At 44.8% G+C, this 25,480-nt stretch overlaps 2 protein-coding genes across 2 annotated transcripts in view; both read right to left on the bottom strand.

Annotated features, from left to right (window-relative positions):
* LOC141121581 (uncharacterized) overlaps positions 1-14,247 on the bottom strand; it is a 111,907-nt gene extending 97,660 nt beyond the window's left edge. The window contains 4 exon segments of the mRNA XM_073611215.1: positions 8,918-9,041; positions 9,128-9,262; positions 9,384-9,498; positions 14,170-14,247. Coding sequence (XP_073467316.1) covers positions 8,918-9,041; positions 9,128-9,262; positions 9,384-9,479 — 355 coding nt within the window. The 5' untranslated portion in view covers positions 9,480-9,498; positions 14,170-14,247.
* Positions 14,248-18,997: 4,750 nt separating this feature from the next.
* LOC141121544 (uncharacterized) overlaps positions 18,998-25,480 on the bottom strand; it is an 88,328-nt gene continuing 81,845 nt past the window's right edge. Inside the window, exons 9-12 of the mRNA XM_073611168.1 lie at positions 24,052-24,149; positions 23,735-23,962; positions 23,444-23,579; positions 18,998-21,119 (exon numbers count right to left, since the gene is read on the bottom strand). Coding sequence (XP_073467269.1) covers positions 20,074-21,119; positions 23,444-23,579; positions 23,735-23,962; positions 24,052-24,149 — 1,508 coding nt within the window. The 3' untranslated portion in view covers positions 18,998-20,073. The remainder of the gene's footprint in view (positions 21,120-23,443; positions 23,580-23,734; positions 23,963-24,051; positions 24,150-25,480) is intronic.

The raw sequence follows: 25,480 nt of genomic DNA on the forward strand, positions 1-25,480 counted from the left end.
GGAGCTTTGGGGTGTGATGCAGTCAATGTGCTGCCCTTATGATGTGCCACCTCCTCCTCCTCCTCCTCTCTCCTATCAGGCACCCACGTTGAGTCAGTGACCTCATCATCCCCTCCCTCCTCATCACTGGAGCAAACCTGGCAGTATGCTGCAGCAGCGGGGGCATTACTGCCAGATTGCTGTCCTTCTTGGGCACCCCCTCTGTCCGTGCTCATGTTACTGCCTTCATCGAGCTCAGTATCATCATCAGAGCCTTCCAAACGCTGGGCATCCTCCTGGAGCATGTACCCAACACTGTGGTCAAACAGTTCGAGGGACTCCTCAGGAGGACATGGTGGGGCTAGGGAAGGAGTCACTGATGACATTGAGCCGAGGGAAGAGACCGCTGCTTTGCCAGACAAAGTACCCTGGGCATGGGTGAGAGAGGATGAGGAGGATGAGGACGGCTTGGTCATCCACTCGACCAAGTCTTCCGCATGTTGCAGCTCAACACGGCCAGCTGCTGAAAAAAAGCCCAAGCGTGTCCCACGGCCACGTGCTGATGAGGATGCACCGTCTCCACGACCAGCACTAGACACAGAGCCTGCTTGCCCTCTCTTATTGGCTTGTGACTGTCTGCCTCTCCTTCTTGGCCTTCCAGACATACTAATGGCCTGTAGCTGCACTAAGCTGGGATATATATATATATATATATATATATATATATATGTACTGATACTGCAGCTGGCAAAATCAACTGCCTGCCTGTAGTATGAGAACACCACCAACCTTCTACAGGTAGCTTTAGCTGAACACTGTGAGGTGGACGCACCCCACTAACTTGTAGGTTTAGCTGAACACTGTGAGCAGGATGCACCCCACTAACTTGTAGGTTTAGCTGAACACTGTGAGGTGGACGCACCCCACTAACTTGTAGGTTTAGCTGAACACTGTGAGCAGGATGCACCCCACTAACTTGTAGGTTTAGCTGAACACTGTGAGGTGGACGCACCACACTAACTTGTAGGTTTAGCTGAACACTGTGAGCAGGACGCACTGCACTAACTTGTAGGTTTAGCTGAACACTGTGAGCAGGACGCACCCCACTTACTTGTAGGTTTAGCTGAACACTGTGAGCAGGACGCACTGCACTAACTGTAAATAGTCTAGCTGCCTGACTGTGGTACTAATAGGATCAAAAGAACACCAGCAATTTTCTTCAGGTAGCTGTATATACTGTAACAAGACAAGCCTGCCTGTCAGTAAGAAGATAACAGGAACGGATCTAGCTGAACACTGTGAGCAGGACGCACTGCACTAACTTGTAGGTTTAGCTGAACACTGTGAGGTGGACGCACCACACTAACTTGTAGGTTTAGCTGAACACTGTGAGGTGGACGCACCACACTAACTTGTAGGTTTAGCTGAACACTGTGAGCAGGACGCACCGCACTAACTGTAAATAGTCTAGCTGCCTGACTGTGGTACTAATAGGATCAAAAGAACACCAGTAATTTTCTTCAGGTAGCTGTATATACTGTAACAAGACAAGCCTGCCTGTCAGTAAGAAGATAACAGGAACGGATCTAGCTGAACACTGTGAGCAGGATGCACTGCACTAACTGTAAATAGTCTAGCTGCCTGACTGTGGTACTAATAGGATCAAAGGAACACCAGTAATTTTCTTCAGGTAGCTGTAAATACTGTAACAAGACAAGCCTGCCTGTCAGTAAGAAGATAACAGGAACGGATCTAGCTGAACACTGTGAGCAGGACGCACTGCACTAACTGTAAATAGTCTAGCTGCCTGACTGTGGTACTAATAGGATCAAAGGAACACCAGTAATTTTCTTCAGGTAGCTGTAAATACTGTAACAAGACAAGCCTGCCTGTCATTAGGAAGATAACAAGAACGGATCTAGCTAAACTGAATACAGTGTATATATATATATATGCAACACCTGGGATGCATATATATACACAATACACTGTAAGTGCAGCTAACTGACTGACTGTTCTGCCTAATCTATCTAACTCAAATCAAATGTCACTGTCTGTCTCTCTCTCTCTCAATGAACGCCGGAACACACACTACACAGGGCCGCCGTGCAGGCGGCCTTATATAGTGTGGGGCGTGTACTAAATCCCGAGCCATAATTGGCCAAAGCCTCCTTGGCTTTGGCCAATTACGGCTCTCTCTACTGACGGCGCTGTGATTGGCCAAGCATGCGGGTCATAGCGCATGCTTGGCCAATCATCAGCCAGCAATGCACTGCGATGCCGCAGTGAATTATGGGCCGTGACGCGCCACATGAATTTGGCGCGAACGGCCCATAACGTTCGCAATTCGACGAACGATCGAACAGCCGATGTTCGAGTCGAACATGGGTTCGACTCGAACACGAAGCTCATCCCTACTCTTTATATAACCACAGGCCTACGCACTGGTCAAGTGATCTCTGATAATCAAGAGGCTCAAGTTCAGACTAGTAGAACAAGTGACCACAGGCCCAGGCTTCTGGTGACACACAGCACTAGAGGGTCTGACTCTTCATTTTATAAACACACACAACCACCACCCCCACATCACCGCCCCCACTCCCCCCCCCCGATAATCCTCTGCCCAATCAGTAAAATATCAAAAAATTTCATGGATTAGGCCATTATCCTTGATATCCTCCACCAGATGGCATTGTCACGCTGTGGGCAAATTCCTTGACCCAGGTCAACATTTTGGCACCAGCTTACTCTTTGATCTTTCAGTTAAAAGAAAGCAGATCTGGTAATCTCGTCTTCATCTCAAGAGGAGGTCTGGAGTTTGCTCTTTTTTCCAAACAACCCAGTCCCCCTAATGTGTGAACTTTCTCCATGGTGATGACTCCTTATTTACAACCTCTTATTATAAACACCCAGCTGTGTACACGTCTCTACTGACTTCTATGACCTTAAGCAGTGACCAGATGATTTATTGATAACCAGACATTACCAAATCTAGAAATGTCTGAAAAAAACAAAACAATGGTTGGACTAAACAGTGTTTCTATGAACCTTCCAGGATGGCAACACCTGAGAGATGAGCGACTCCTCCATACAGGAAACACAATCAATTTACAGCTACTTTAAAGGCCCCACCATTCTTCTTGTCCTTTAGTTGTAAAAGTGTAAATCTCCCAACCGGTCCACAAGGGGTATACATTCACTTAGGTACTCACCACCTACTGTTTACATTATTTTCTCCCCCCTTAACTGGGCTAGAAGTAGGCCTGCCGTCCTGGAAGGTTCGTAGAAACACTGTTACCGATAAGTCATATGCCCTGTACACACGGTCGGATTTTCCGACAGAAAATGTGTGATAGGATCTTGTTGTCGGAAATTCCGACCGTGTGTGGGCTCCATCACACATTTTCCATCGGATTTTCCGACACACAAAGTTTGAGAGCAGAATATAAAATTTTCCGACAACAAAATCCGTTGTCGGAAATTCCGATCGTGTGTACACAAATCCGACGCACAAAGTGCCACGCATGCTCAGAATAAATAAAGAGATGAAAGCTATTGGCCACTGCCCCGTTTATAGTCCCGACGTACGTGTTTTACGTCACCGCGTTTAGAACGATCGGATTTTCCGACAACTTTGTGTGACCGTGTGTATGCAAGACAAGTTTGAGCCAACATCCGTCAGAAAAAATCCTAGGATTTTGTTGTCGGAATGTCCGAACAAAGTCCGACCATGTGTACGGGGCATAACTGTTTTAGACGGTTTTCTCTTCTCACCTTCCAGGACAGCAACAACCGAGAGGATAATCAAGTAATCACAAGCCTACCTTAGGGTGGGACCACTGACTGTAGCACTTTTCGACCTAAGGCTAGGTCTTGCTGCAACATCACCTCCACTCAGTAGTGCTTCAGGAAGGTGTCTTGGCTGGACCAGGTAGCTGTGCTGCGTATTTGCTCACAGGAGGCTCCTACTTTTTCGGCCCAGGAGGTCGTCAGGGCTCTGGTTGAGTGTGCTTTCAACTTTGCTGGTTCAGAGATACCTGAGCACTCGTACCCTATAGTGATGGCTTGCCTGATCCACCTGGAGACTAAAGCTTTAGACGCTTGAAGTGCCTTCCTTGGTCCAGAATAGAGGATCAAAAGATGATTAGATTTCCTAAACACTTTTGCCCTCTGTAAATAAGTGAGGAGGCATCTCCTAACATCTAAACAATGAAATTTTTTTTCTCCTTCATTTTTAGGGTTATTACAAAAAGATAGTAGGGTCATATCCTGAGTCCTATGAAAAGATGATGACACCTTGAGCAGATAGAAAGGATCTGGCCTGAGGGTGATCCTATCTGGTAGGATTAACAAAAGGGTTCTTTAATGGATAGATCCTGTTAGTCCCCTACCCTTCTAGCTTTGGTAATCGCTAACAGGAACGCTAACATTAAGGTCAAGAACTTAAAGGGAACCTCTTCTATAGGTTCAAAGGGGTGTCTAGATAAGGCCTCTAGTACCTTAGTCAGGTCCCAAGGTGGGAACTTATCTTTCGTGACAGCGGTAGCCCTATCTCTGGCCACCAAAAATCTTTTAACTAAAGATTCTTTCGCTAACCTAGCGTCAAGAGAAATAGAAATTGTTGCCACTTGTACTCAAAGAGTGTTGACTAACACAGCCTTCTCTACCCCATCCTGAAGAAATTCTAGGATTACAGGAACAGAGGTGGAAACAACTTGCTTTTGTTTACACCTAGTACAAAAGGTTTTCCATACCTTAGAGTATAGCTTTCTCGTTACCGGCTTCCTGCTCAAGAGGAGAGTGTCTATCACTCTGTCAGAGCAACCTTTAACCCTGAGGATCTGGAGTTCACTAACCAGGCCATCAGATGGAAAAACTCTGGTTTAGGGTGCAACACTGGACCCTGAGAGAGTAGGTCTGGAGGGTCCAGGAGCTTCCAGGTTGCAAACCAAGCGCTCCTTGGCCACCATGGCACAATCAGGAAGAGGAGGCCCAAGGACTGGCTGAGTTTTTGAATGACTTAAGAAATTAGTGCTAGAGTGGGGAAGACATAAGCCAACTGGAACTTCCAGCTCTGGGCTAGGGCATCCAAGCCCTCTGACTCTCTTTCCCGAGAGAGGGAGAAGAACTGATTGTTCGTCCCCTTTATATGGACTGCTGACAAGGAGACTACCCTGCCTTCAGCCCAGCCCAAGATCTCCTTTGCTAGGTCTAGGAGGGGTTTGGACCTGGTTCCCACTTGATGGTTCAGGTAAGCTACTGCCGTAGCGTTGTCTGAGCAAATCTGAACTTCTTTGCCTACGATAGTACTTTTGCAGGCTTTAAAAGCTTTGCCCACCACTCTGAGCTCTCTGAAATTGGAAGAAGTCCGGGTTACCCATCCACCTTCCCGCAGCAACGCAGGTCCAGCATCTCCTACGCGATTTACCCATTCTGGGTTGCGTTGTACCTGCTCCGCCTCTTCCCTGCTCTGACCAGAAGTTCTGATTTCAGTGCGAGGCTTGGAGTGCACTGATTCCTCCCCCGTCGCTGCTTACGTCACCGGCAGCCCTTCGCAGCACGGAGCTTGCTGCCTGCAGGGAAGGGACAGGAGGAGAGCCGAGCTGCATAGCAGTGTACACTGGCGGGGGATCACCACACTGTGCCCGACCACTTGCACAACAAAAATAAGGTGACCTGCAAGAAGCACGAGACGTGCAGGTTAGTGCGGCCCTCACCGGCATTCCTAACCTGCCTAACAGGAGTACCATCCGACTCTCTTTGTGTTCTGGTCAGAAGAAATAACAAACGTTTTGCTGTGGGAGAAACACAATCAATACTGAGGGACAAGAGGAAGCCTGGGGCCTTTTAAGCAGCTGTAAACTGATTGTGTTTCCTGTAGGGAGGAGCCTCTCATTTCTTAGGTGTTGGCGTCCTGGAAGGTGGGAGAAGAAAATGCTGAATCCAACTATGTGTTTCAGTTTTTTTATGTTCCTCCTTAATTTTCATCCCAACAAGACTGTAAATAAAGTTTTATGTTAGCCTTTTTTCTGCTTGAAGAAAAAGGGATCAAGGCAAGTTCTGTTTTATCACAGCTATGCTACTGTAATAAGGAGAAAAACACAACCTAAGACTGGCAGGTGAACCCCAGAATTCTCCAAAGGTTGGCCAGGTGGCCTAAATAAATGGGTGTTTGGCTGATCTGGACCTCTGGCTGAAGCAGGAAGTGAAACATTTAGCAGAGGTATTACTAATGATGATAAATGTAAGAGAGTCACATTCAAGGTGGTTGATTGAGGGCCATTGATTGCCAGTGTCCCAACAACTAGTGATGTGTCCTGGCCCAGTCAGCTCATGATTGCCCACTGTGGTAATGTGGTACCCTACCAGTGTATGGGTCCAGGATTCTCAACCAGGCAGGTTGACGGGCTCCAGTGTATTTGCTTGTTTGGGAGGAAACTGGCTTTTCAGTTTCCTCACTATTTAGTAAAGTCCACTTTTGGACCTGGAACCTGGGGATTTCTTAGAGATCTGGGTGGGATGAAATCCTCAGTCCTGGGTTCAGGTTTTGAGACTCACCGGCACACTGATTGTTCAGGTGTGTGTGGGCCTGATAGTAGAGTCAGGATCATGGTTCTGGGCTCCACCCTCCCGAGGAGTCCAGACTTGCAAGGGAGAAGTCAAAAAGTGCTGGAGAAGCCAGAGATCACCGACAGGGGTCAAGAGGGCTCCGTGTGGGAGCCTGAGCAGTAGTGCTGTTGCTGAAGAGAGTCAGGCGGCTCAGTATTTTTGTTTGCAACTTTGCATGTGTGAGCCAGGAGGCTGAACATACTGTCATTTAATGCTGATGGTGAAAACCCCCTGCAAGGGAAACCACTTTTGTCTTCATTTCTGGAATTTGTTTGATTTTCTTTAATAAAAGTGGGCCAACAAGCCCTGAAAAGGAAGCATTTGTGTGGACAGTTCTTGCTAGAGGGTGCTACATGTGAGCTAAACAACCCTCAAACGTTACACCACTGACAGGTGAATGTAAACAAAGGGGCGGGGATAGTATAAAAAAAAACAAGATAATGTTGTGGGGTCCCTACAAAATTGATGCCAGACCCTTGAGGTCTGGTATAGATCTTAAGAGGGAACGCCATGTAAAAAACCAAAAAAGGTTAAGGTCCCCCTTAAAGTCCATAACAGACCCTTAATCAATCATGGTAGCCTAGTAGACAAGGAAAGAAGGACCCTTCTCCTGAACTTTACAAGACCACATGCCCTCAACATGGGGGTTACCCTGGAAAAGAATCTTGTTTCCATGTGGATGAGAACAAAGGACACAAGCTTATCAGAATTTGGAAGCCAACTTTAAAATAAGGGGACCCCGGATAACCATCTCCGTACATGAATGAGTAAGGGGTACATAGTACTCCTATTCATTCACTCACAATGACTGCTTACCATGAATTACAGCTCCCTAGCTGAATTTATGTAAATGAGCCGGGCATCACATGACATATTTGACCAACTATGGACATGACCATTTTACGTCAATCATGTCATTTAGGATCCCCTGTGGCTCGGTCAATGACATCACCTGAGAGATCCTTCTTCTTTGTTTCCATTCAGCTGTGGGGCCCAGGAACTGTGATTTGCAGAAAGTGAGTGACATGACTGGATGTGTTCTTTCTTTCATTCATTGTGACTGACGTGGACCTGTATCGCTGGATGACAAGACTGAATGATTTTAAGTTTTTAAAGGGGGCTTTCAGGTTCCAACAAGCTCCCCACCTGCAGCCCCCCACAACCAATGAACCAGGGTTGTGGGGAAGAGGCCTATATTCTTAACAACATGGGGACAAGGTGCTTTGCCAGAGGACTTGTATGATAGAGGGGGAGGCCCATGCTCAACCCCCCCCCCCCTCTCCGGACTAGCCAGGTTGCATACTCAGATAAGGATCTAATATGGATAGTAGGAGGACCCCATGTTTTTTTTTCTTGAATTTTGCATAGGGTTCCCTCGTGAAACCAAATCCAGACCCGATGGTTTAGTCAGTGACTATTATCAACCTATTATTGACTCATATCACTTATCTCCCTCCCTACTCTGGACCAATCAGTGTGCAGTAACAGAGCAGAGATAACAGAAGAATAAATTATGGCTCACCTGTGCTGATCTCTGTATGAGTGTCCTCCTCTTTGAATGACTTTGTCATTCCAGCCTCCTCTGTATATTGCGGATTGTCCCTCACATACGTCTCTTCTACTTCACCCTCAACTTTCAAGTTCATCAGATCTTCACCCTAAACCAACAGAATGGCAGAAAAAAAACATCTGTAAAATAAAAGTATTTATGATCTGAGTTCACATAGAAAATATCGTCTTGTAGAGTCCACACATCGTCTCCACATGTCAGAGTGTTCAATCACTTTATGTTCCTGACCCTCAACTCCACCTACCTGATGATGGTGAAGGATGCTGTGATCTTCCTGTGTGAAATCCCAGGAATACAGAGGATGGGGACATCTCTCTGGTGGGTTTCTGTAGCTGGACGACTCCACCATGGTGTCCTGGTACAGATCTTTGTGTCCTTTTACAGACTCTGACTCCTCCATCACCCCATCCCCATCAGTCTCCTCTTTAACATTAACTTTTGAATCTCTCAGGTCTCCACTCTAAATTTAAAAAAAATACATAAATTGTAACAATGCAGATAATGTACAGATTCTGATGATACTATCAGTGATTGTTCCTCATCTACCTGATGATGGTGAGGGATGGTGTGATCTTCATGTGTGGAATCCCGGGAATACAGAGGACGGGGACATCTCTCTGGTGGGTTCCCATTGCTGGATCCATCTGTAGGAAACACACACACTGACTGAATACATTGTTTCTATTTGTTTATCAGATGATGGAGATCTAGATGGACCCTCCATACTGCTCTCTCCTTTACAATAAAGTCTCCTCTTACCCGGTGATGTGAGGGGCGGCTGATTCTCCATCATGACGTCCTTGTAGAGATCCTTGTGTCCTTCTAAATACTCCCACTCCTCCATGGAGAAATAGACAGTGACATCCTGACACCTTATAGGAACCTGACACACACAATGATACAGTCACCATCCAGACACATCCCTTGTCTGTTACTGGATAATGTCCCAGAATTCCCAGCACCGCTCACCTCTCCTGTCAGCAGCTCCATCATCTTCTTGGTGGCATCTAGAATCTTCTTTTTGTTGTTTATCTCGGGTGCCAGGGAGGGAGGTGGAAGCACTGTGATGGTCATATGATCTCCAGACTTCATAAGAGGAAAACTCTGTATGCAAGAAAAACTAATATTATGTCACATTCCCAGAATCCTCAACTCTTCGGTCAGGTCTGTGTTTTATTAATAGAGATAAGAGTGATGCCATGTGACCTCCCAGAATCCTCCTCACCTCTCCGGTCAGCAGGTAGATGATCTCCAGGGTGAGGTTTAGTATCCTCTCAGTGATGTGACTTTGGTCCTCCTTCATCATCTTTGTTGTGGTCATGTGATCTTTGTAGGGTTATCTGTAGATGAAGAATTGTGTGTACTGTATTGGTTGTACAATATTAGGATGAGAAAATAAGGGGTTAATAGGCGAGCTGCCCTCAGTGAGAATTTGTACATGTGTATGGAGCTGCTTTTCTCTAGTATCTGTATTTGTAAATAACTGTTGCTTGGTAAATATTAGAGATAATTGGTTATAGACAGGTACTTTCTGTCCCTGCTAGAGGGATCAAAAACCCCAGATTGGAGGACAGCAATATTTTTTAAAAGGCAATTTCCAGCAAGAAGAAAGAGAATTGGATCACATGACCTTCCATATAAGAGCTGCTGCTGCTGTATTTCATGCATAGCAGAAACAGACTATTAGGCAAGTGTTCTAATACCTTTTATATTGCAGGTCGGTGTGTATCTAAAGTCTGGTGACAGAAGTGTCCCTGTCCTATTGTTATTATCTCACATGCACAGTGCAAGATAGCTAGGCCTGTGCTATTGTATGTGTGTAGTGGTCACCTTGCAGTTTATTATTAGGTGAACCTCTTCATTAAATCAGAGTTTATATGAAGCTTCTGCTAACTTAAGTTTACATCTGTCCCTTCTGGTCTCAGAGGACGGGAGTTCCATATCCTTACCACTCTGACAGTAAAGAACCCCTCACGTAGTTTAAGGTTAAACCACTTTTCGTCCAACTTCATTGAGTGGCCTTGTATCCTCTTAAGAGACCCGAGACTGAATAGCTTCTTCCCTATGCTAGAATCACCATTGATTTATTTGTATATTGCGATCATATCCCCTCATTAGCGTCTCTTCTCCATGGAGAATACGTTTAATGTTTGTAGCCATTTCTTGTTACGGAGGTCATCCAACCCTCTTATTAGCTTTGTTGCCCTTCTCTGGACTCTCTCCAGTTCCAGTACATTCTTCCTGGGAACTGGTGACCAGAACTGGAGGGCATACTCAAGATGCAGTCGAACCAGAGTTTTGTAAGGTGGTAGAATTATAGTTTTATCCATAGCCAGATCTAGGGGGTGCTGGGGTGGGCTAAGCCCCCCCAGATTTCCGTGGCACCCCCCCAGTTTGTTCCGGAGGTTGTGCAGGGTTAAGTGCTCCTGACTTATCCTGCTGCAGTGTCACCTCCCTGCAGAGCTTCACTGAGACTCAGGGCACATGGCCGACATGTTTCAGCTGGTGCTCCTGGTGCCGGTGCCACTTGCCAGCCAGGTTTCCTTTTTACACTGCTGCTGGCAATGCAGGGAGAATGCTGCTGTGCTGTAGAATGTAAAATGTGCTGTAAAATCCAGCGCCGGTGGCTGCGTAATAGAGCCGGACACATGGTGAGTTGAAGAGGGGTTTGCAGCGCCAAAGGTAAGAAAGAGCTGTGGTAGTGGTGGTGGGATGGGGGAGGGCCAGAGGCAGTGTGCAGGAGGAAAAGCTGTTGATATTAGCGAAGGGAGCTGATGGGTGATGAGATGAGAACTGTGGACTGGGGGTAGTGCTAGGTGCAGAGGTCAGAGCTGGGAATAGGTAGGGGCTGGGTGCCAAGGTGAGAGCTATGGGTGAACCCAGGGTGCAAGATGGAAGCTGTGGATGGGGTGAACTGTGGACAGGGGGTGCAGAAGTGATATGTAGAAGTGGGCAGAGATGAGATATGGAGGAAGAACGCCAAGGTGAACTGAGTATGGTGACACCAAGGTGGCGGCAAGGTGAGCTGTGAATGGGGATGGCAAGGTTAGCTGTGAATGGGGATGGCAAGGTGAGGTGTAGATGGGGACACCAAGGTGACCTGTGGACGGGGACACCAAGGTGAGCTGAGTTCAGGGTTGCCAAGGTGAGCTGAGTTCAGGGTTGCCAGGTGAGCTGAGGTCGGGGACACCAATGTGAGCTGAGGTCGGGGACACCAATGTGAGCTGAGGTCGGAGACGCCAAGGTGAGCTGAGATCGGGAACACCAAAGTGAGCTGTGGACGGGACAACAAGGTGAGCTGTGGATGGGGACGCCAAGGTGAGCTGAGGACAGGGTTGTCAAGGTGAGCTGAGGTCGGGGACACCAATGTGAGCTGAAGTCGGGGACACCAATGTGAGCTGAATTCGGGAACACCAAGGTGAGCTGTGGGTGGGACACCAAGGTGAGCTGTGGATGGGGACGCCAAGGTGCAAGGTGAGCTGTTGATGGGGACACCAAGGTGAGCTGAGGACAGGGTTGCCAATGTAAGCTAAGGTCGGGGACACCAATGTGAGCTGAGGTTGGGGACGCCAAGGTGGGCTGAGGTCAGGAACACCAAGGTGAGCTGTGGACGGGGACACCAAGGTGATCTGTGGACAGGAACGCCAAGGTGAGCTGAGTTCAGGGTTGCCAAGGTGTGCTGAGGACAGGGACGCCAAGGTGAGCTAAAGTCGGGGTTGCCAAGGTGAGCTGAGGTCAGGGACACCAATGTGAGCTGTGGACAAGGGATGCTAAGGTGAACTGTGGATGAGGGCACAAAGATTAGCTGTGGATGGAAATGCAGATATGAGCTTTGGATGAGTACCCAAAGGTGAGCTGTGGAAGTGGACGCAGATGTAAGCTGTAGACAGGAGACACAGTGAAGATCTTTAGACAGCAGGTGCATAGGTAAGCTGTGGTGGGGAGGGTGCTCAGAGATGAGCTGTGGAAGAGGGGTGCAGAAGTGAGCAGTGCATAGTTACTTTTGGGGGTGTCATTTAATGAAGACTGGACTGTACTCTTGACTGTTGCACTCATTACAATGTGGTGCATGTTACATATTCTTCAGCTCTGCACTCTGTATATTACAAAGTGCAGCAATCAAGTGTGTGTGAAGTACAATCCTATACAGTCCTGAAGTTAGATGTATGTAATGTATGGCACAGCTTACAGTGTGCAATGATCAGGAGTATGTAATACATGGCCTAGTGTTTTTTTTTTGTAGGGCAGTCCACAGGGGAGCTGGAGAGACAGAAAAAGAGGGGTAATCTCCAAAGATCTACTTGCTTTATCTGTGGTAGGCATGTGCAATTCGTTTCGTTCCGAATTTCGACAAATTCGTTAATTCGGAAATATCCAAATTAATGAAAACCCTTTTAACAAATTTTTCCGAATATTCGTAAGTTCGAAAAATTCATACATTCGTAAATTCATACATTCGTAAATTCGTACATTAGTAAATTAGTGAATTCATAAATTTGTAAATTCGGAAATCTGAAATAATAATGGACTAATAATAACTTAACTATTACTAGTAACTATTAAATTATAGGTATTGTAATTTCCTTTCAAATTTGCCTGTTAGTGAACGTAACACATACAAATTTATCCGAAGGTTACGAATGATCCGAAATAAAAAATGCCATATCCAAACGAATGGAACGTAATGAATTAATAATAATAAATAACAATAATAATAATAAAAATGTATTGTTAATTTGTTCCGTTCCATTCGTTTAGATGCAGCATTCGTTTTGGATAATTGGTAACTTCGGAAAAATTCGTATTTGTTACGTTCACTGACAGCCAAATTTGAAAGGAAATTACAATACCTATAATTTAATAGTTAGTTACTATTTCAGATTTTCGAATTTTCGGATTTTCAAATTTCGAATTTACAAATTTCCGAATTTTCTAATTTACAAATGTACGATTTTACGAATTTACGAATGTACGAATTTACGAATGTACAAATTTACGAATGAAGGAATTTTCGAATGTACGAATTTACGAATTGCGATCTTAACGAATGACCTGAAAAACGAAAAAAAAAATAAACTAATGAAACGAAAACGAAAATGAACGAATTTTTTGGCTGTGCACATGTCTAATCTGTGGTGTGTAATACAGCAAAGTCTGTGTGGTGTAACATGCACGCATGCCTGTGTACATTGCTTAGTTAATGTTACCTAGCTCATTGTCTTTGTCAAATGACATTAACAATGTGAGTACACGTTTTTTATTACCACCCTTTGGATGCTCCCCTGTAACCAATTTTCAGGTACATACACTATTGTCCATGCCTACAGAGCTCAGTTTGTAAATTAAGTAGTTATGGGAATCTTTATCGTATGCTTTATCCAGATACACGACGCCCATAGGCCTTCCCTTATCTAGATGGCAGCTCACGTCCTTGTAGAATGATTGATTTGGCAGGAACGATCCTTCATAGATCTTTGCTGATTACTGCTAATGATACTGTATTAATGAGCACATTTTTGCATATAGTCCCAAATCATCCTCTATCTTCCGGGGCTGAAGCGGTTAAAGGAATTGAACATTTTTCACTTTAAACATTTAAAAAAAAATTGTTACTCGTGGTCAGAGTTTTTAAAAAGATATTTTGCATTGGTTCATGTTCCCCAGGACAGTGCCCACCCCCATACTATTTTTTGACAGCCTCTTGACTATTAGCCCAGAAATGTTACACATTCGGCTCCCACTGATATTAATGAGGGGTTTGGGTTTGGCATCTGAACATCTTCGAAGTTCACTGAACAACCAAAGTTCATCTCATCCCTAGTGAGAAGGTGAGACACATCTCCAAAATGAAGGAAATTTTCTGCCCCTGAAGGGGTTAATCTAGGTTTCCACGCTATATATGTGTGTATTATCATCTGCTGGAGATAAAAGACGTCACAGTGACTATGGAGGAAGAGGACGGAACATGACGGGGGGTTACTGGGTGTAAATAGAAAATAAGATCTTATTACCTCCTCTGCTGCATCTTCCAGCAATGTCTTCTCTCTACTTCCTCCCCACTCACCTCTCACCCGGAACTTCCTGTCTGTACCTGACATCACTTCCTGTCAGTTTTCGACAGACACTGCCTGTGTTCCATCAGATTTGGCGACCTGTCAGATTTTGTAACGAAAGTGACCTTGCGTCTCAGCCATCTTGGTACACCCCGCACTCATCCGCAGTAAGCCTACAGTCAGAAGTCGCCAAGCGGACATCTTTTTACACCCACTGGAGTCTGGCGCTTCACACTTATTTTTACCAGTGAACTCAGCTTATATAGTCAAATACAGTATTTTGAAATCCGTCTCACTGTTTTGATGTTGAATTTTATAAGCAGCAGTGTTCTGTCAGATTAGCAAACCTGTGAGATCAGTAGGCTTCCCGCTGCTTTTAAAATTCAACGTCAAAACAGTGTGATGGATTTCTAAATACTGTATTTGACTATATAAGCTCACTGGTAAAAATAAGTGTGAAATGCAAGACTTCGGTAGGTGTAAAAAGATGCCCGCTTGCCGCCTTCTCACTGTATCCTTAGTGCAGGGTGTACCAAGATGGTGGTGAGGGATTGTCACTTCCGTTATAAAAAATGACAGGTCACCTAATCTGACGGAACATCTGTCTTGGTGTTAGTGAGATCACCACTGCAGTCCAGAGAAATGTCTCATACTGTGAATATGCACTTGTCATTGTTTCCAAGTGTCTTAGATTTTGGAAGACTTTCCCAGGATTTCGGCTACTGTCCATTGTGTCCTCATCCCGCAGGTTTCCAGGACTCTGTGCAGAGTGGCAGTGAGGTGATCAATGCGGGAACCAGGGCCGGTCCAAGGATTTTTGTTTACTTAAGCGAAGTAATCGGTACTTTGTACGGCCCCCACATGCTTGTATGCATGCCTGACAACGTCAGGGCCTGCTCGTAATGAGACAACAGATGGTGTCCTGGGGTATTTCCTCCCAGATCTGGACCAGGGCATCACTGAGCACCTGAACAGACACTGAGGTGCAACCTGGTGGTGTCGGATGAGCCGACACATAACGTTCCAGAGGTGTTCTATTGGATTTAGGTCAAGCGAGCGTGGGGGCCATTCAATGGTATCAATTCCTTCATCCTCCAGGAACTGGCTGCATACACTCACCACATGAGGCCAGGCATTATCATGCACCAGGAGGAACCCAGGGCCCACTGAACCAGTTTGGGGTCTGACAATAGGTCCAAGGATTTCATCCCGATACCTAATAGCAGTCAGGGTATCATTGTCTAGCCTGTAGAGGTCTGTGCGTCCCTCCATGCATATGCCTCTCCAGATCATCACTGACCCACCACCAAACCGGTCATGCTTAACGATGTTACAGGCAGCATAATGTTCTCCCTGGCTTCTCCAGACCCTTTCACGTCTGTCACATGTGCTCAGGGAGAACCTGCTCTCATCTGTGAAAAGCACAGGGCGCCAGTGGCGAACCTGCCAATTCTGGTGTTCAATGGCAAATGCCAATCAAACTCAACCATGCCAGGCAGTGAGCACAGGGCCCACTAGAGGACATTGGGCCCTCAGGTGACCCTCATGAAGTCTGTCTCTGATTGTTTGGTCAGAGACATTCACACCAGTGGCCTGCTGGAGATCATTTTGTAGGGCTCTGGCAGTGCTCATCCTGTTCCTCCTTGCACAAAGGAGCAGATACCGGTCCTGCTGATGAGTAAAGAACCTTCAATGGCCCTATCCAGCTCTCCCTGTCTCCTGGAATCTCCTCCATGCGCTTGAGACTGTGCTGGGAGACACAGCAAACCTTCTGGCAATGGCACGTATTGATGTGCTATCCTGGAGGAGTTGGACTACCTGTGCAATCTCTATAGGGTCCAGGTATCGCTTCATGCTACCAGTAATGACACTAACCCTAGCCAAATGCCAAACTGGTGAAAAAACATCAGAAAAGATGAGTAGGGAAAAAAATGTAAGTGGCCTCCACCTGTAAAACTATTCTTGTTTTGGAGGTTGTCTCATTGTTGCCCATCTAGTGCACCTGTTGTTAATTTCATTAACACCAAAGCAGCTGAAACTGATCAACAACCCCCTCTGCTACTGAACTAACCAGATCAATATCCCAGGAGTTTCATTGACTTAATACTATACTCTGAATAAAAAGTGTTCCTTTAATTTTTGAGCAGTGTATATAGCACTTCCTGGGGGAGGGAGTTCCATTTAAGTTAAACAACCTATTTTTCTAACCTCAAATCGTGGCCATGTGTCCTCTTCAGGGACCTTAGAGTAAACAGTTTATCACAGTTACGGGAGTCACCTTTGTTATATTTGTACATTGTGATCGTATCCTCTCTTAAAGAGGAACTGCAGTCTGCTCACATAATTTGTAATAAAAACATCTTTGCCATTTTGAAGTCTCCCTCCAACCCCTTTGCATATTATTTTATATATACTGTGATTCTGTACTTGCCAAATATGCTGTAGAAATCTCCCTCCACTAAGTCTGGCTGCATCCATTTTAACTTTGGGCAGCTGACGCTGCTGCATGATCACTTCCTGGATTTACAGAGGCACACCTCCAGCTCTGCAGCTCTCATTGGCCCTCTTATGACTCACCCTCCCCCCTCCCTGGCAAACTCTAACGAGAGTGAGTGATGGCTGGTCATGATGTCATAAGCCTAGGCTAATGACCAGACAAGAAACAGGAAGTGGGCTGTATAAAGCATTTACTGGCACAAAAAAAAATGTTTTACTATCCAAACTTAAAACAACAAAGGAAGAAGATTTAATAGATGGAAAGATGAAAAAATGACTGAAGGTCCGCTTTAAGCCGCTCTTCTTCGGAGTGAATAACTCTAATCTATGTCATCGATCCTCATAGCTGGGCTCCTTCATCCCCCTTAATAATTTTGTTGCCTTTGACTGAACTCTTTCTAATTTAACAACATCTTTCCCAACGATTGGTGACCAAAATTGAACAGCATAATGAAGATGAGGGTGAATCAGTGTTTTGTAAAGGAGAAGAATGATTTATCTCTGGAATGTATGTTCTATTACTGCATGAGAGTAGTCATCTGGATTTGTTAGCCGTGGCTTGACATTACATGTCATTGCCAAGTCTGTGACCTACAAAGCACCCCCAGATTCTTTTCCATCACCAATTCCCCCAGGGGAGCCCCTCCTAATGTGCATCCCAAGTGAATAACTTTACATTTCTAATTTTTAAACCTCATCTACCATGTGCAGTGGGGCAAAAAAGTATTTAGTCAGCCACCAATTGTGCAAGTTCTCCCACTTAAAAAGATGAGAGAGGCCTGTAATTGTCATCATAGGTATACCTCAACTATGAGAGACAAAATGTGTAAACAAATTCAGACAATCACATTGTCTGATTTTTGAAAGAATTTATTTTCAAATTATGGTTGAAAATAAGTATTTTGTCAATATCAAAAGTTCATCTCAATATTTTGTTATATATCCTTTGTTGGCAATGACAGAGGTCAAATGTTTTCTGTAAGTCTTCACAAGGTTGTCACACACTGTTGCTGGTATGTTGGCCCATTCCTCCATGCAGATCTCCTCTATAGCAGTGATGTTTTGGGGCTGTCGCTGGGCAACATGGACTTTCAACTCCCTCCAAAGGTTTTCTATGGGGTTGAGATCTGGAGACTGGCTAGGCCACTCCAGGACCTTGAAATGCTTCTTACGAAGCCACTCCTTTGTTGCCCAGGCGGTGTGTTTGGGATCATTGTCATGCTGAAAGACCCATCCATGTTTCATCTTCAATGCCCTTGCTGATGGGAGGAGATTTGCACTCAAAATCTCACGATACATGGCCCCATTCATTCTTTCATGTACACGGATCAGTTGTCCTGTTCCCTTTGCAGAGAAACAGCCCCAAATCATGATGTTGCCACCCCCATGCTTCACAGTAGGTATGGTGTTCTTTGGTTGCAACTCAGCATTCTCTCTCCTTCAAACACGACGAGTTGTGTTTCTACCAAACAGTTCTACTTTGGTTTCATCTGACCATATGACATTCTCCCAATCCTCTTCTGGATCATCCAAATGCTCTCTAGCAAACCTCAGATGAGCCCAGACATGTACTGGCTTAAGCAGGGGGACACGTCTGGCACTGCAGGATCTGAGTCCCTGGCGGCATAGTGTGTTACTGATGGTAGCCTTTGTTACGTTGGTCCCAGCTCTCTGCAGGTCATTCACTAGGTCCCCCCGTGTGGTTCTGGGATTTTTGCTCACCGTTCTTGTGATCATTTTGACCCCATGGGGTGAGATCTTGCGTGGAGCCCCAGATCGAGGGAGATTATCAGTGGTCTTGTATGTCTTACATTTTCTAATTATTGCTCCCACAGTTGATTTCTTCACACCAAGCTGCTTGCCTATTGCAGATTCAGCCTTCCCAGCCTGGTGCAGGTCTACAATTCTGTTTCTGGTGTCCTTCGACAGCTCTTTGGTCTTCACCATAGTGGAGTTTGGAGTGTGACTGTTTGAGGTTGTGGACAGGTGTCTTTTATACTGATAACAAGTTCAAACAGGTACCATTAATACAGGTAATGAGTGGAGGACAGAGGAGCCTCTTAAAGAAGAAGATACAGGTCTGTGAGAGCCAGAAATCTTGCTTGTTTGTAGGTGACCAAATACTTATTTTCCACTATAATTTGCAAATAAATTCTTATAAAAATCAGACAATATGATTGTCTGGATTTGTTTCCACATTTTGTCTCTCATAGTTGAGGTATACCTATGATGACAGTTACAGGCCTCTCTCATCTTTTTAAGTGGGAGAACTTGCACAATTGGTGGCTGACTAAATACTTTTTTGCCCCACTGTAGCTGCCCAACCCCCTACTTTTTTCAAGGTCTTCCTGTAATGATACTACATGCTGTGCCAAAGTCATTTCCTGGCATAATGTGGTATCAGCAAACACTGCAATTGAGCTCTTGATTACAACCTCTATATCTTTAACCACTTGTCACCCAGGTCAATTCTCTCATACATGTCAAAATCTACATTTTGTTTGCTAGAAAATTACCCAAACATTATATATTTTTTAAGCAGAGGCCCTTGAGAATAAAACAGTGGGTGTTGCAATTTTTTATGTCACACAGTATTTGCGCAGCCGTTTTTCAAAGCAAAAAAAATACACTTATGCCGCGTACACATGATCGGACTTTCCGCCAACAAAACCGTGGATTTTTTTCCGAAGGATGTTGGCTCAAACTTGTCTTGCATACACACGGTCACACAAATGTTGGCCAACAATTACGAACGTGGCAATGCGGTGACCTACAAGACGTATGACAAGCCGAGAAAAATTAAGTTTAATAGCCAGTGCGGCTCCTTCTGCTTGATTCTGAGCATGCGTGAACTTTTGTGCGACGGACTTGTGTACACACGCTCGGACTTTCGGACAACAAAGTGAAGTTGGCGGAAAATTTGAGAACCTGCTCCCAAACATTTGTGGGAGGAAATTTCGACAGCAAATGTTCGATGAAGCATACACACGGTCGGACAACAAGCTCACATCGAACATTTCCCGTCGGAAAGTGCATGGCTCATCTCTAAGTCGGCAGCCGCCTTAAGGTTTATTTTATCTGAACATGGCCTCCACCCAGTTCCAGGCATTGGTGAATGTGTGCACACACAGAAGGTACCCTTGTGCACGGCAAGTGACCCCTTCTACTGCCTGGTGTAGCCCAAGAACCCCGTAAGCTTAAAAAAAAAAAAAAAAAAAAGAGATTGAGAAAGTGGAGCCAGCCCACATATTAGCCTTAAAAATGGCCTGAATTGATTTGAAAGTTTCTGCTCCCATTGACATTCTGAACCTAAGAGCAGTTCAGTGAACCTCCCAGGAGCTGAACCCAGAAATGTTCAACTCATCACTACACAACTCTGTGAGATCTTTGATGTCTAACAAGATGAGTTTTCCGTAAAAAACATTTCCCACACTCAGGGCAAGAGTATGGCCTCTCCCCAGTGTGAGATCTCAGATGTCTAACAAGGTGTTCTTTCCGTGCATAACATTTCTCGCACTCAGGGCAGGAATACGGCTTCTCTCCTGTGTGAGATCTCACATGTAGAACAAGGTGTATTTTCTGTGAATAGCAATTCCCACACTCAGGGCAAGAATACGGCTTCTCCCTTGTGTGACATCTCTGATGTCTAACAAGGTTTGAATGCCATGTAAAACATTTCCCACACTCAGGGCAAGAATGTGGCTTCTCCTCTGTATGCAATCCCTGGTGTCTAACAAGGCTTTTATTCTGTAAAATACATTTTGTGTACTCAGGGAAGGAATCTGGCTTATCCCCTGTGTGAGATCTCTGATGTCTAAATAGATTTGATATCTGTATAAAACATTTCCCACATTCAGGGCAAGGATACGGCTTCTCCCCTGTGTGAGATCTTTGATGTTTAACAAGATCTGATTTCTGCAAACAAAATTTCCCACACTCAGGGCAGGAATACGGCTTCTCCCCCGTGTGAGATCTCAGATGTCTAACAAGAATTGATTTCTGTGTAAAACATTTCCCGCACTCAAAGCAAGAATTTGGCCTCTTGCCCATGTGAGCTCTGAAATGTATGATGAGTTCTGATTTAAGAAGGAAACATTCCCCACACTCAGAACAGGAATGAACCTTCTCATCCATGTGAGATCTCTGATGTGCAGTAAGGCTTAATTCAGAGCTAAAACATTCCCCACATTCAGGACAGGAAAATTTCTCTTTCCCCTGAATTCCGACACCATCCCTCAAAGGTTGCTCAGAGTCAGAGGCATTCGGTAGTCTATATACACTGTGAAGTCCACCATCTGCAGCTGAGCGCATTGTCTTTTCTCCTGCACAATCTCTTGTAATGTCCTCCTCTTTCATTTTACAACCTGGAGGTAAAGCGAGATAATCCTTTGAGGGTTCCTTGATGGTGTGTCCTGGAAAATATAAAAACATGATCATTATATATAAGGGGGTTCATTCACTTATATCAAGATTCCATCTGGAGCAGACGTTCTCTGTGGATGTTCCAACCAGCTGTGACTTCAGTAAAGGGCCTTTGTTCCTCCCAGATCACTTCTACAATTACACAGCCTTGTCAGAAGAGCAGGAACCAATGAGGACTGGGAGGTGCTTGCTCTTCACACAACCACAAACCTAGGTACTGGTCAAGTGATCTCTGATATTTAAGATGTTTAAGTTCAGACTTGTAGACCCTTTAGCATAGAAAAAGTGACCAAAGGCCTTGGTTTCTGGTGATAGGGAATTCTCATCTTCATCCCATGCGGAGGTCCAGGATTTGCTTTCTTATCGCCACAACCCACCCCAGGGAATGTGTGAATCGTCTCCCAGGTGATTACTTCTTATTTACAACCTCCTGTTTTAAACAAACTACTGTGTATGCCTCTCTATTGGTTCTTAGGATGACCTTCAGCAGTGACCAGATGGTTTATTGATAACCAGACATTAGAAATTCATAAATGTCTGATATGAAAAAAACAAAATGCTGAATACAACAATGTGTTTCAGTTTTTTATGTCACTCCTTAAGCTACAAGTCTGCTTGAAGAAGATGGGCCAATCTGTGTTAATATATCTATGCTACTGTAACTAAGAAAAAAACTCAACCTAATACTGCCAGATGAACCCCAGAATCTACATAAAAAGGGATGAGCACCCAGTGGTTGCTGTTTCAGATGCTGGGCAATGTAAACTAAACCAGATTCCAGGGATCAGAAGGCCAGTGCGGACTTATGCTCATGTGCGTGCGCATTGCACACTCACTCATACATCTAAGCAAAAGGGAAATTTCAGACGACAATACCGCGTGCCCGTAGCAATTAGCATGCACACTTGGCCCCCATCTGTCTCTTTGAGAGGTTGCTGAATGGTCTTCAGCTTTTTCCTGAGACCTGACCCCCTGTATTTGCCTACCCTTGCATGACCCAGCTTATCTCTGGGCTTTGCCTCAGAACCTGCTCATCTGGTTTCCCTTGACCTCGGCCTGATTACAGGACTCTCCTTTGGCTGCTGATTCTCTACTGCTTTGCCTGGCTATTACTATTTTTGGCTTGCTTCCTGGACTTGCTCTTCCTGCTGATTCTCTACTGCTTTGCCTGGCTGTTACTGATCTTCGCTCGCTTCCTGGACTTGCTCTTTCTGCTGATTCTGTACAAGGGCCATAGGGTTCCTCCTTGGATTCCAACTATAACTGATGGTTTAGTAGAAAATGGGAGGACCCCACAACAGTTTATTTTTGGGGCAACCCTTAAATTTTATATCAAACCCTAAGGGCCAAGCAATAATGGCTCAATGGCCCGACTACTTTTCATCCCAGCAAGACTGTTAAAGAATATTTCCAGGCACGCTATAATATACATTGGTACAACTTGGTCCAATCTAACTATTTAAAAATATTTATTATTAATAAATATAGTTTTATTTCAACATTTAGGTATAGGTTGGAGAAAAACAAGATGGACCAAGCTATGAAAAGGCAAATCTGTATAATCATATCTGTGCTACTGTGCTTAATACTGCCGGATGAACTCAGAATGTACAGTATGTCTGAGTACATAAATTGTGTCTGCAGAACAGAGAAAAGTTGTTTTTTTTCAGAAAAAAAAAAGAAGAAATAATGTGCAGCACAGGTGTCAGTGAGTATTATCATCTTAAAGTGTTAATAAACCCAGTAATATGAAAATAGTTCATCCGTTCCCCCCCACAGTGTCCACAGCTTATAAATCTTCTTTTTACATTAAAATATTGCCACTATATACCTTTTTGGTTGATCTCTATACCACGCTTACATGATAAACTGCACAGTTTCTCCAGTGCTGAAAGTTCAGGAAGGGGGAGATTTTCACTACAGCCTGTATACACGCCCACATCTGTGATGTCAATATGGATTGACCTGGCTAGCTCTGAGAACAAGTAAATGTTCTCTCCAGCATAAAAGGCACAACTGAGCATGTGCAGGTTGCCTGCCTGTGTTAGCTGGCCTTTCCCAGATAGGCAGTACAGGAGGAAAGGATCCGTGCATACATGACAAAACAGCCTTTTTACAGAATGCAGAGGATTAACCCCTTAAGTTCCACAGTGAGTATAACAAGCATGCTATGCTGCATATACAGACTGATTTTATTGTTGTGGGTTTAGTAACACTTTAATATTGTCTGATATCACTCATCTGCCTCCCTACTCTGGACCAATCAGTGTGCAGTAACAGAGCAGAGATAACAGAAGAATATAGTATGTCTCACCTGTGCTGATCTCTGTAGGAGTGTCCTCCTCTTTGAATGTCCTCATCATTCCAGCCTCCTCTGTATATTGCTGATCATCCCTCACATACCTCTCTTCTACTTCATCCTCAACTTTCACGTTCGTCAGATCTTCACCCTAAACCAACAGAATGGCAGAAAATAACATCTGTAAAATAGAAGTATTTATGATGTGAGATCACATACAAAATATCATCTTGTAGAGTCCACACATCATCTCCACATGTCAGAGTGTTCAATCACTTTATGTTCCAGACCCTCAACTCCACCCACCTGATGATGGTGAGGGATGGTGTGACCTTCGTGTGTGGAATCCCGGGAATACAGAGGACGGGGACATCTCTCTGGTGGGTTTCTGTAGCTGGAAGACTCCACCATGGTGTCCTGGTACAGATCCTTGTGTACTTTTAGAGACTCTGACTCCTCCATCACCTCATCCTCATCATCCTCCTCTTTTATCTCTTCTTTAACCTCAACTTTAGAATCTCTCAGGTTTCTACTCTGAATATATAATGAAAATGATATAAACTGTAACAATGCAGATAATGTACAGATCCTAATGATACTATCAGTGATTGTTCCTCATCTACCTGATGATGGTGAGGGATGGTGTGATCTTCCTGTGTGGAATCCCGGGAATACAGAGGACGGGGACATCTCTCTGGTGGGTTCCCATTACTGAATCCATCTGTAGGAAACACACACACTGACTGAATACATTGTTTCTATGTGTTTATCAGATGATGGAGGATCTAGGTGGACCCTCCGTACTGCTCTCTCCTTTACAATAAAGCCTCCTCTTACCCGGTGATGTGAGGGGCGGCTGATTGTCCATCATGACGTCCTTGTAGAGATCCTTGTGTCCTTCTAAATACTCCCACTCCTGTATGGAGAAATAGACAGTGACATCCTGACACCTTATAGGAACCTGACACACACAATGATACAGTCACCATCCAGACACATCCCTTGTCTGTTACTGGATAATGTCCCAGAATTCCCAGCACCGCTCACCTCTCCTGTCAGCAGCTCCATCATCTTCTTGGTGATTTCTAGAATCTTCTGCATGTTGTGTCTCTCAGGTTGTGGGGAGTCACATGGAGGCACTGTGATGGTCATATGATCACCTGACTTCAGAAGAGGAAAACTCTGTATGCAATAAAAACAGTAACATAATGTCAAATTACCAGAATCCTCCTCACCTCTCCGGTCAGGTCTGTATTTTAATAATAGAGATAAGAATGATGTCATGTGACCTCCCAGAATCCTCCTCACCTCTCCGGTCAGCAGGTAGATGATCTCCAGGGTGAGGTTTAGTATCCTCTCAGTGATGTGACTCCGGTCCTCCTCCATTCTCATGTGGTCATGTGATCTATGTAGGTTTTCTGTAGATGGAAAATGATCTGGACTGTATTGGTTGTACAATATTAGGATGGGGATGTAAGGTGCTAAAAGGCGGGCTGATGTTATGCTGAATTGGCAAATATATAGGTTGCTTCTCTCTAATGTTTTTATTTCTAAAACGCATTTGCTTGGTAAATATCAGAGTTAAGTGGTATATAAAAGGTACATCCTGTACCTGCTAGCTGGGTAAGAAACCTCAATTGTGATTTCTTTATAAAAGGTCATTTCCACATGTTCCTACGGTTTAAGCCATGGTGGTCCAGCAGGAGGCTATACAGGCGTAACTATATGCCTCCGCTGGCATGAGGAAGTTCAGGCCCATCAGGAACAGGCTTTTGAGGAAGGCAATTGGCCCCATAAGGAGACTTTGGCTTTGTTGATACAGGCTCAGCAGTCTTAGGTGCTACAACTGGAGTCTCAGAAAAAACCCAGGTGGCCATTTAGTAGAAAGGTTGAAGGTGGTTTTCAACCATAGAAACCCAGTGCCAGTAATGATGAGCCATTGCGTACAGAAATGTAGTCCTCATGATGACACAAAGGCCTTCCTGACCAGTCGATCAGCCTCATTGCCCCATTTTTACCAGCGGAACCACAAAAGGGATACTTGAATAGAGT

This window comes from Aquarana catesbeiana, unplaced genomic scaffold (genome assembly GCF_042186555.1).
Source record: "Aquarana catesbeiana isolate 2022-GZ unplaced genomic scaffold, ASM4218655v1 unanchor225, whole genome shotgun sequence".
NCBI lineage: Eukaryota > Metazoa > Chordata > Amphibia > Anura > Ranidae > Aquarana > Aquarana catesbeiana.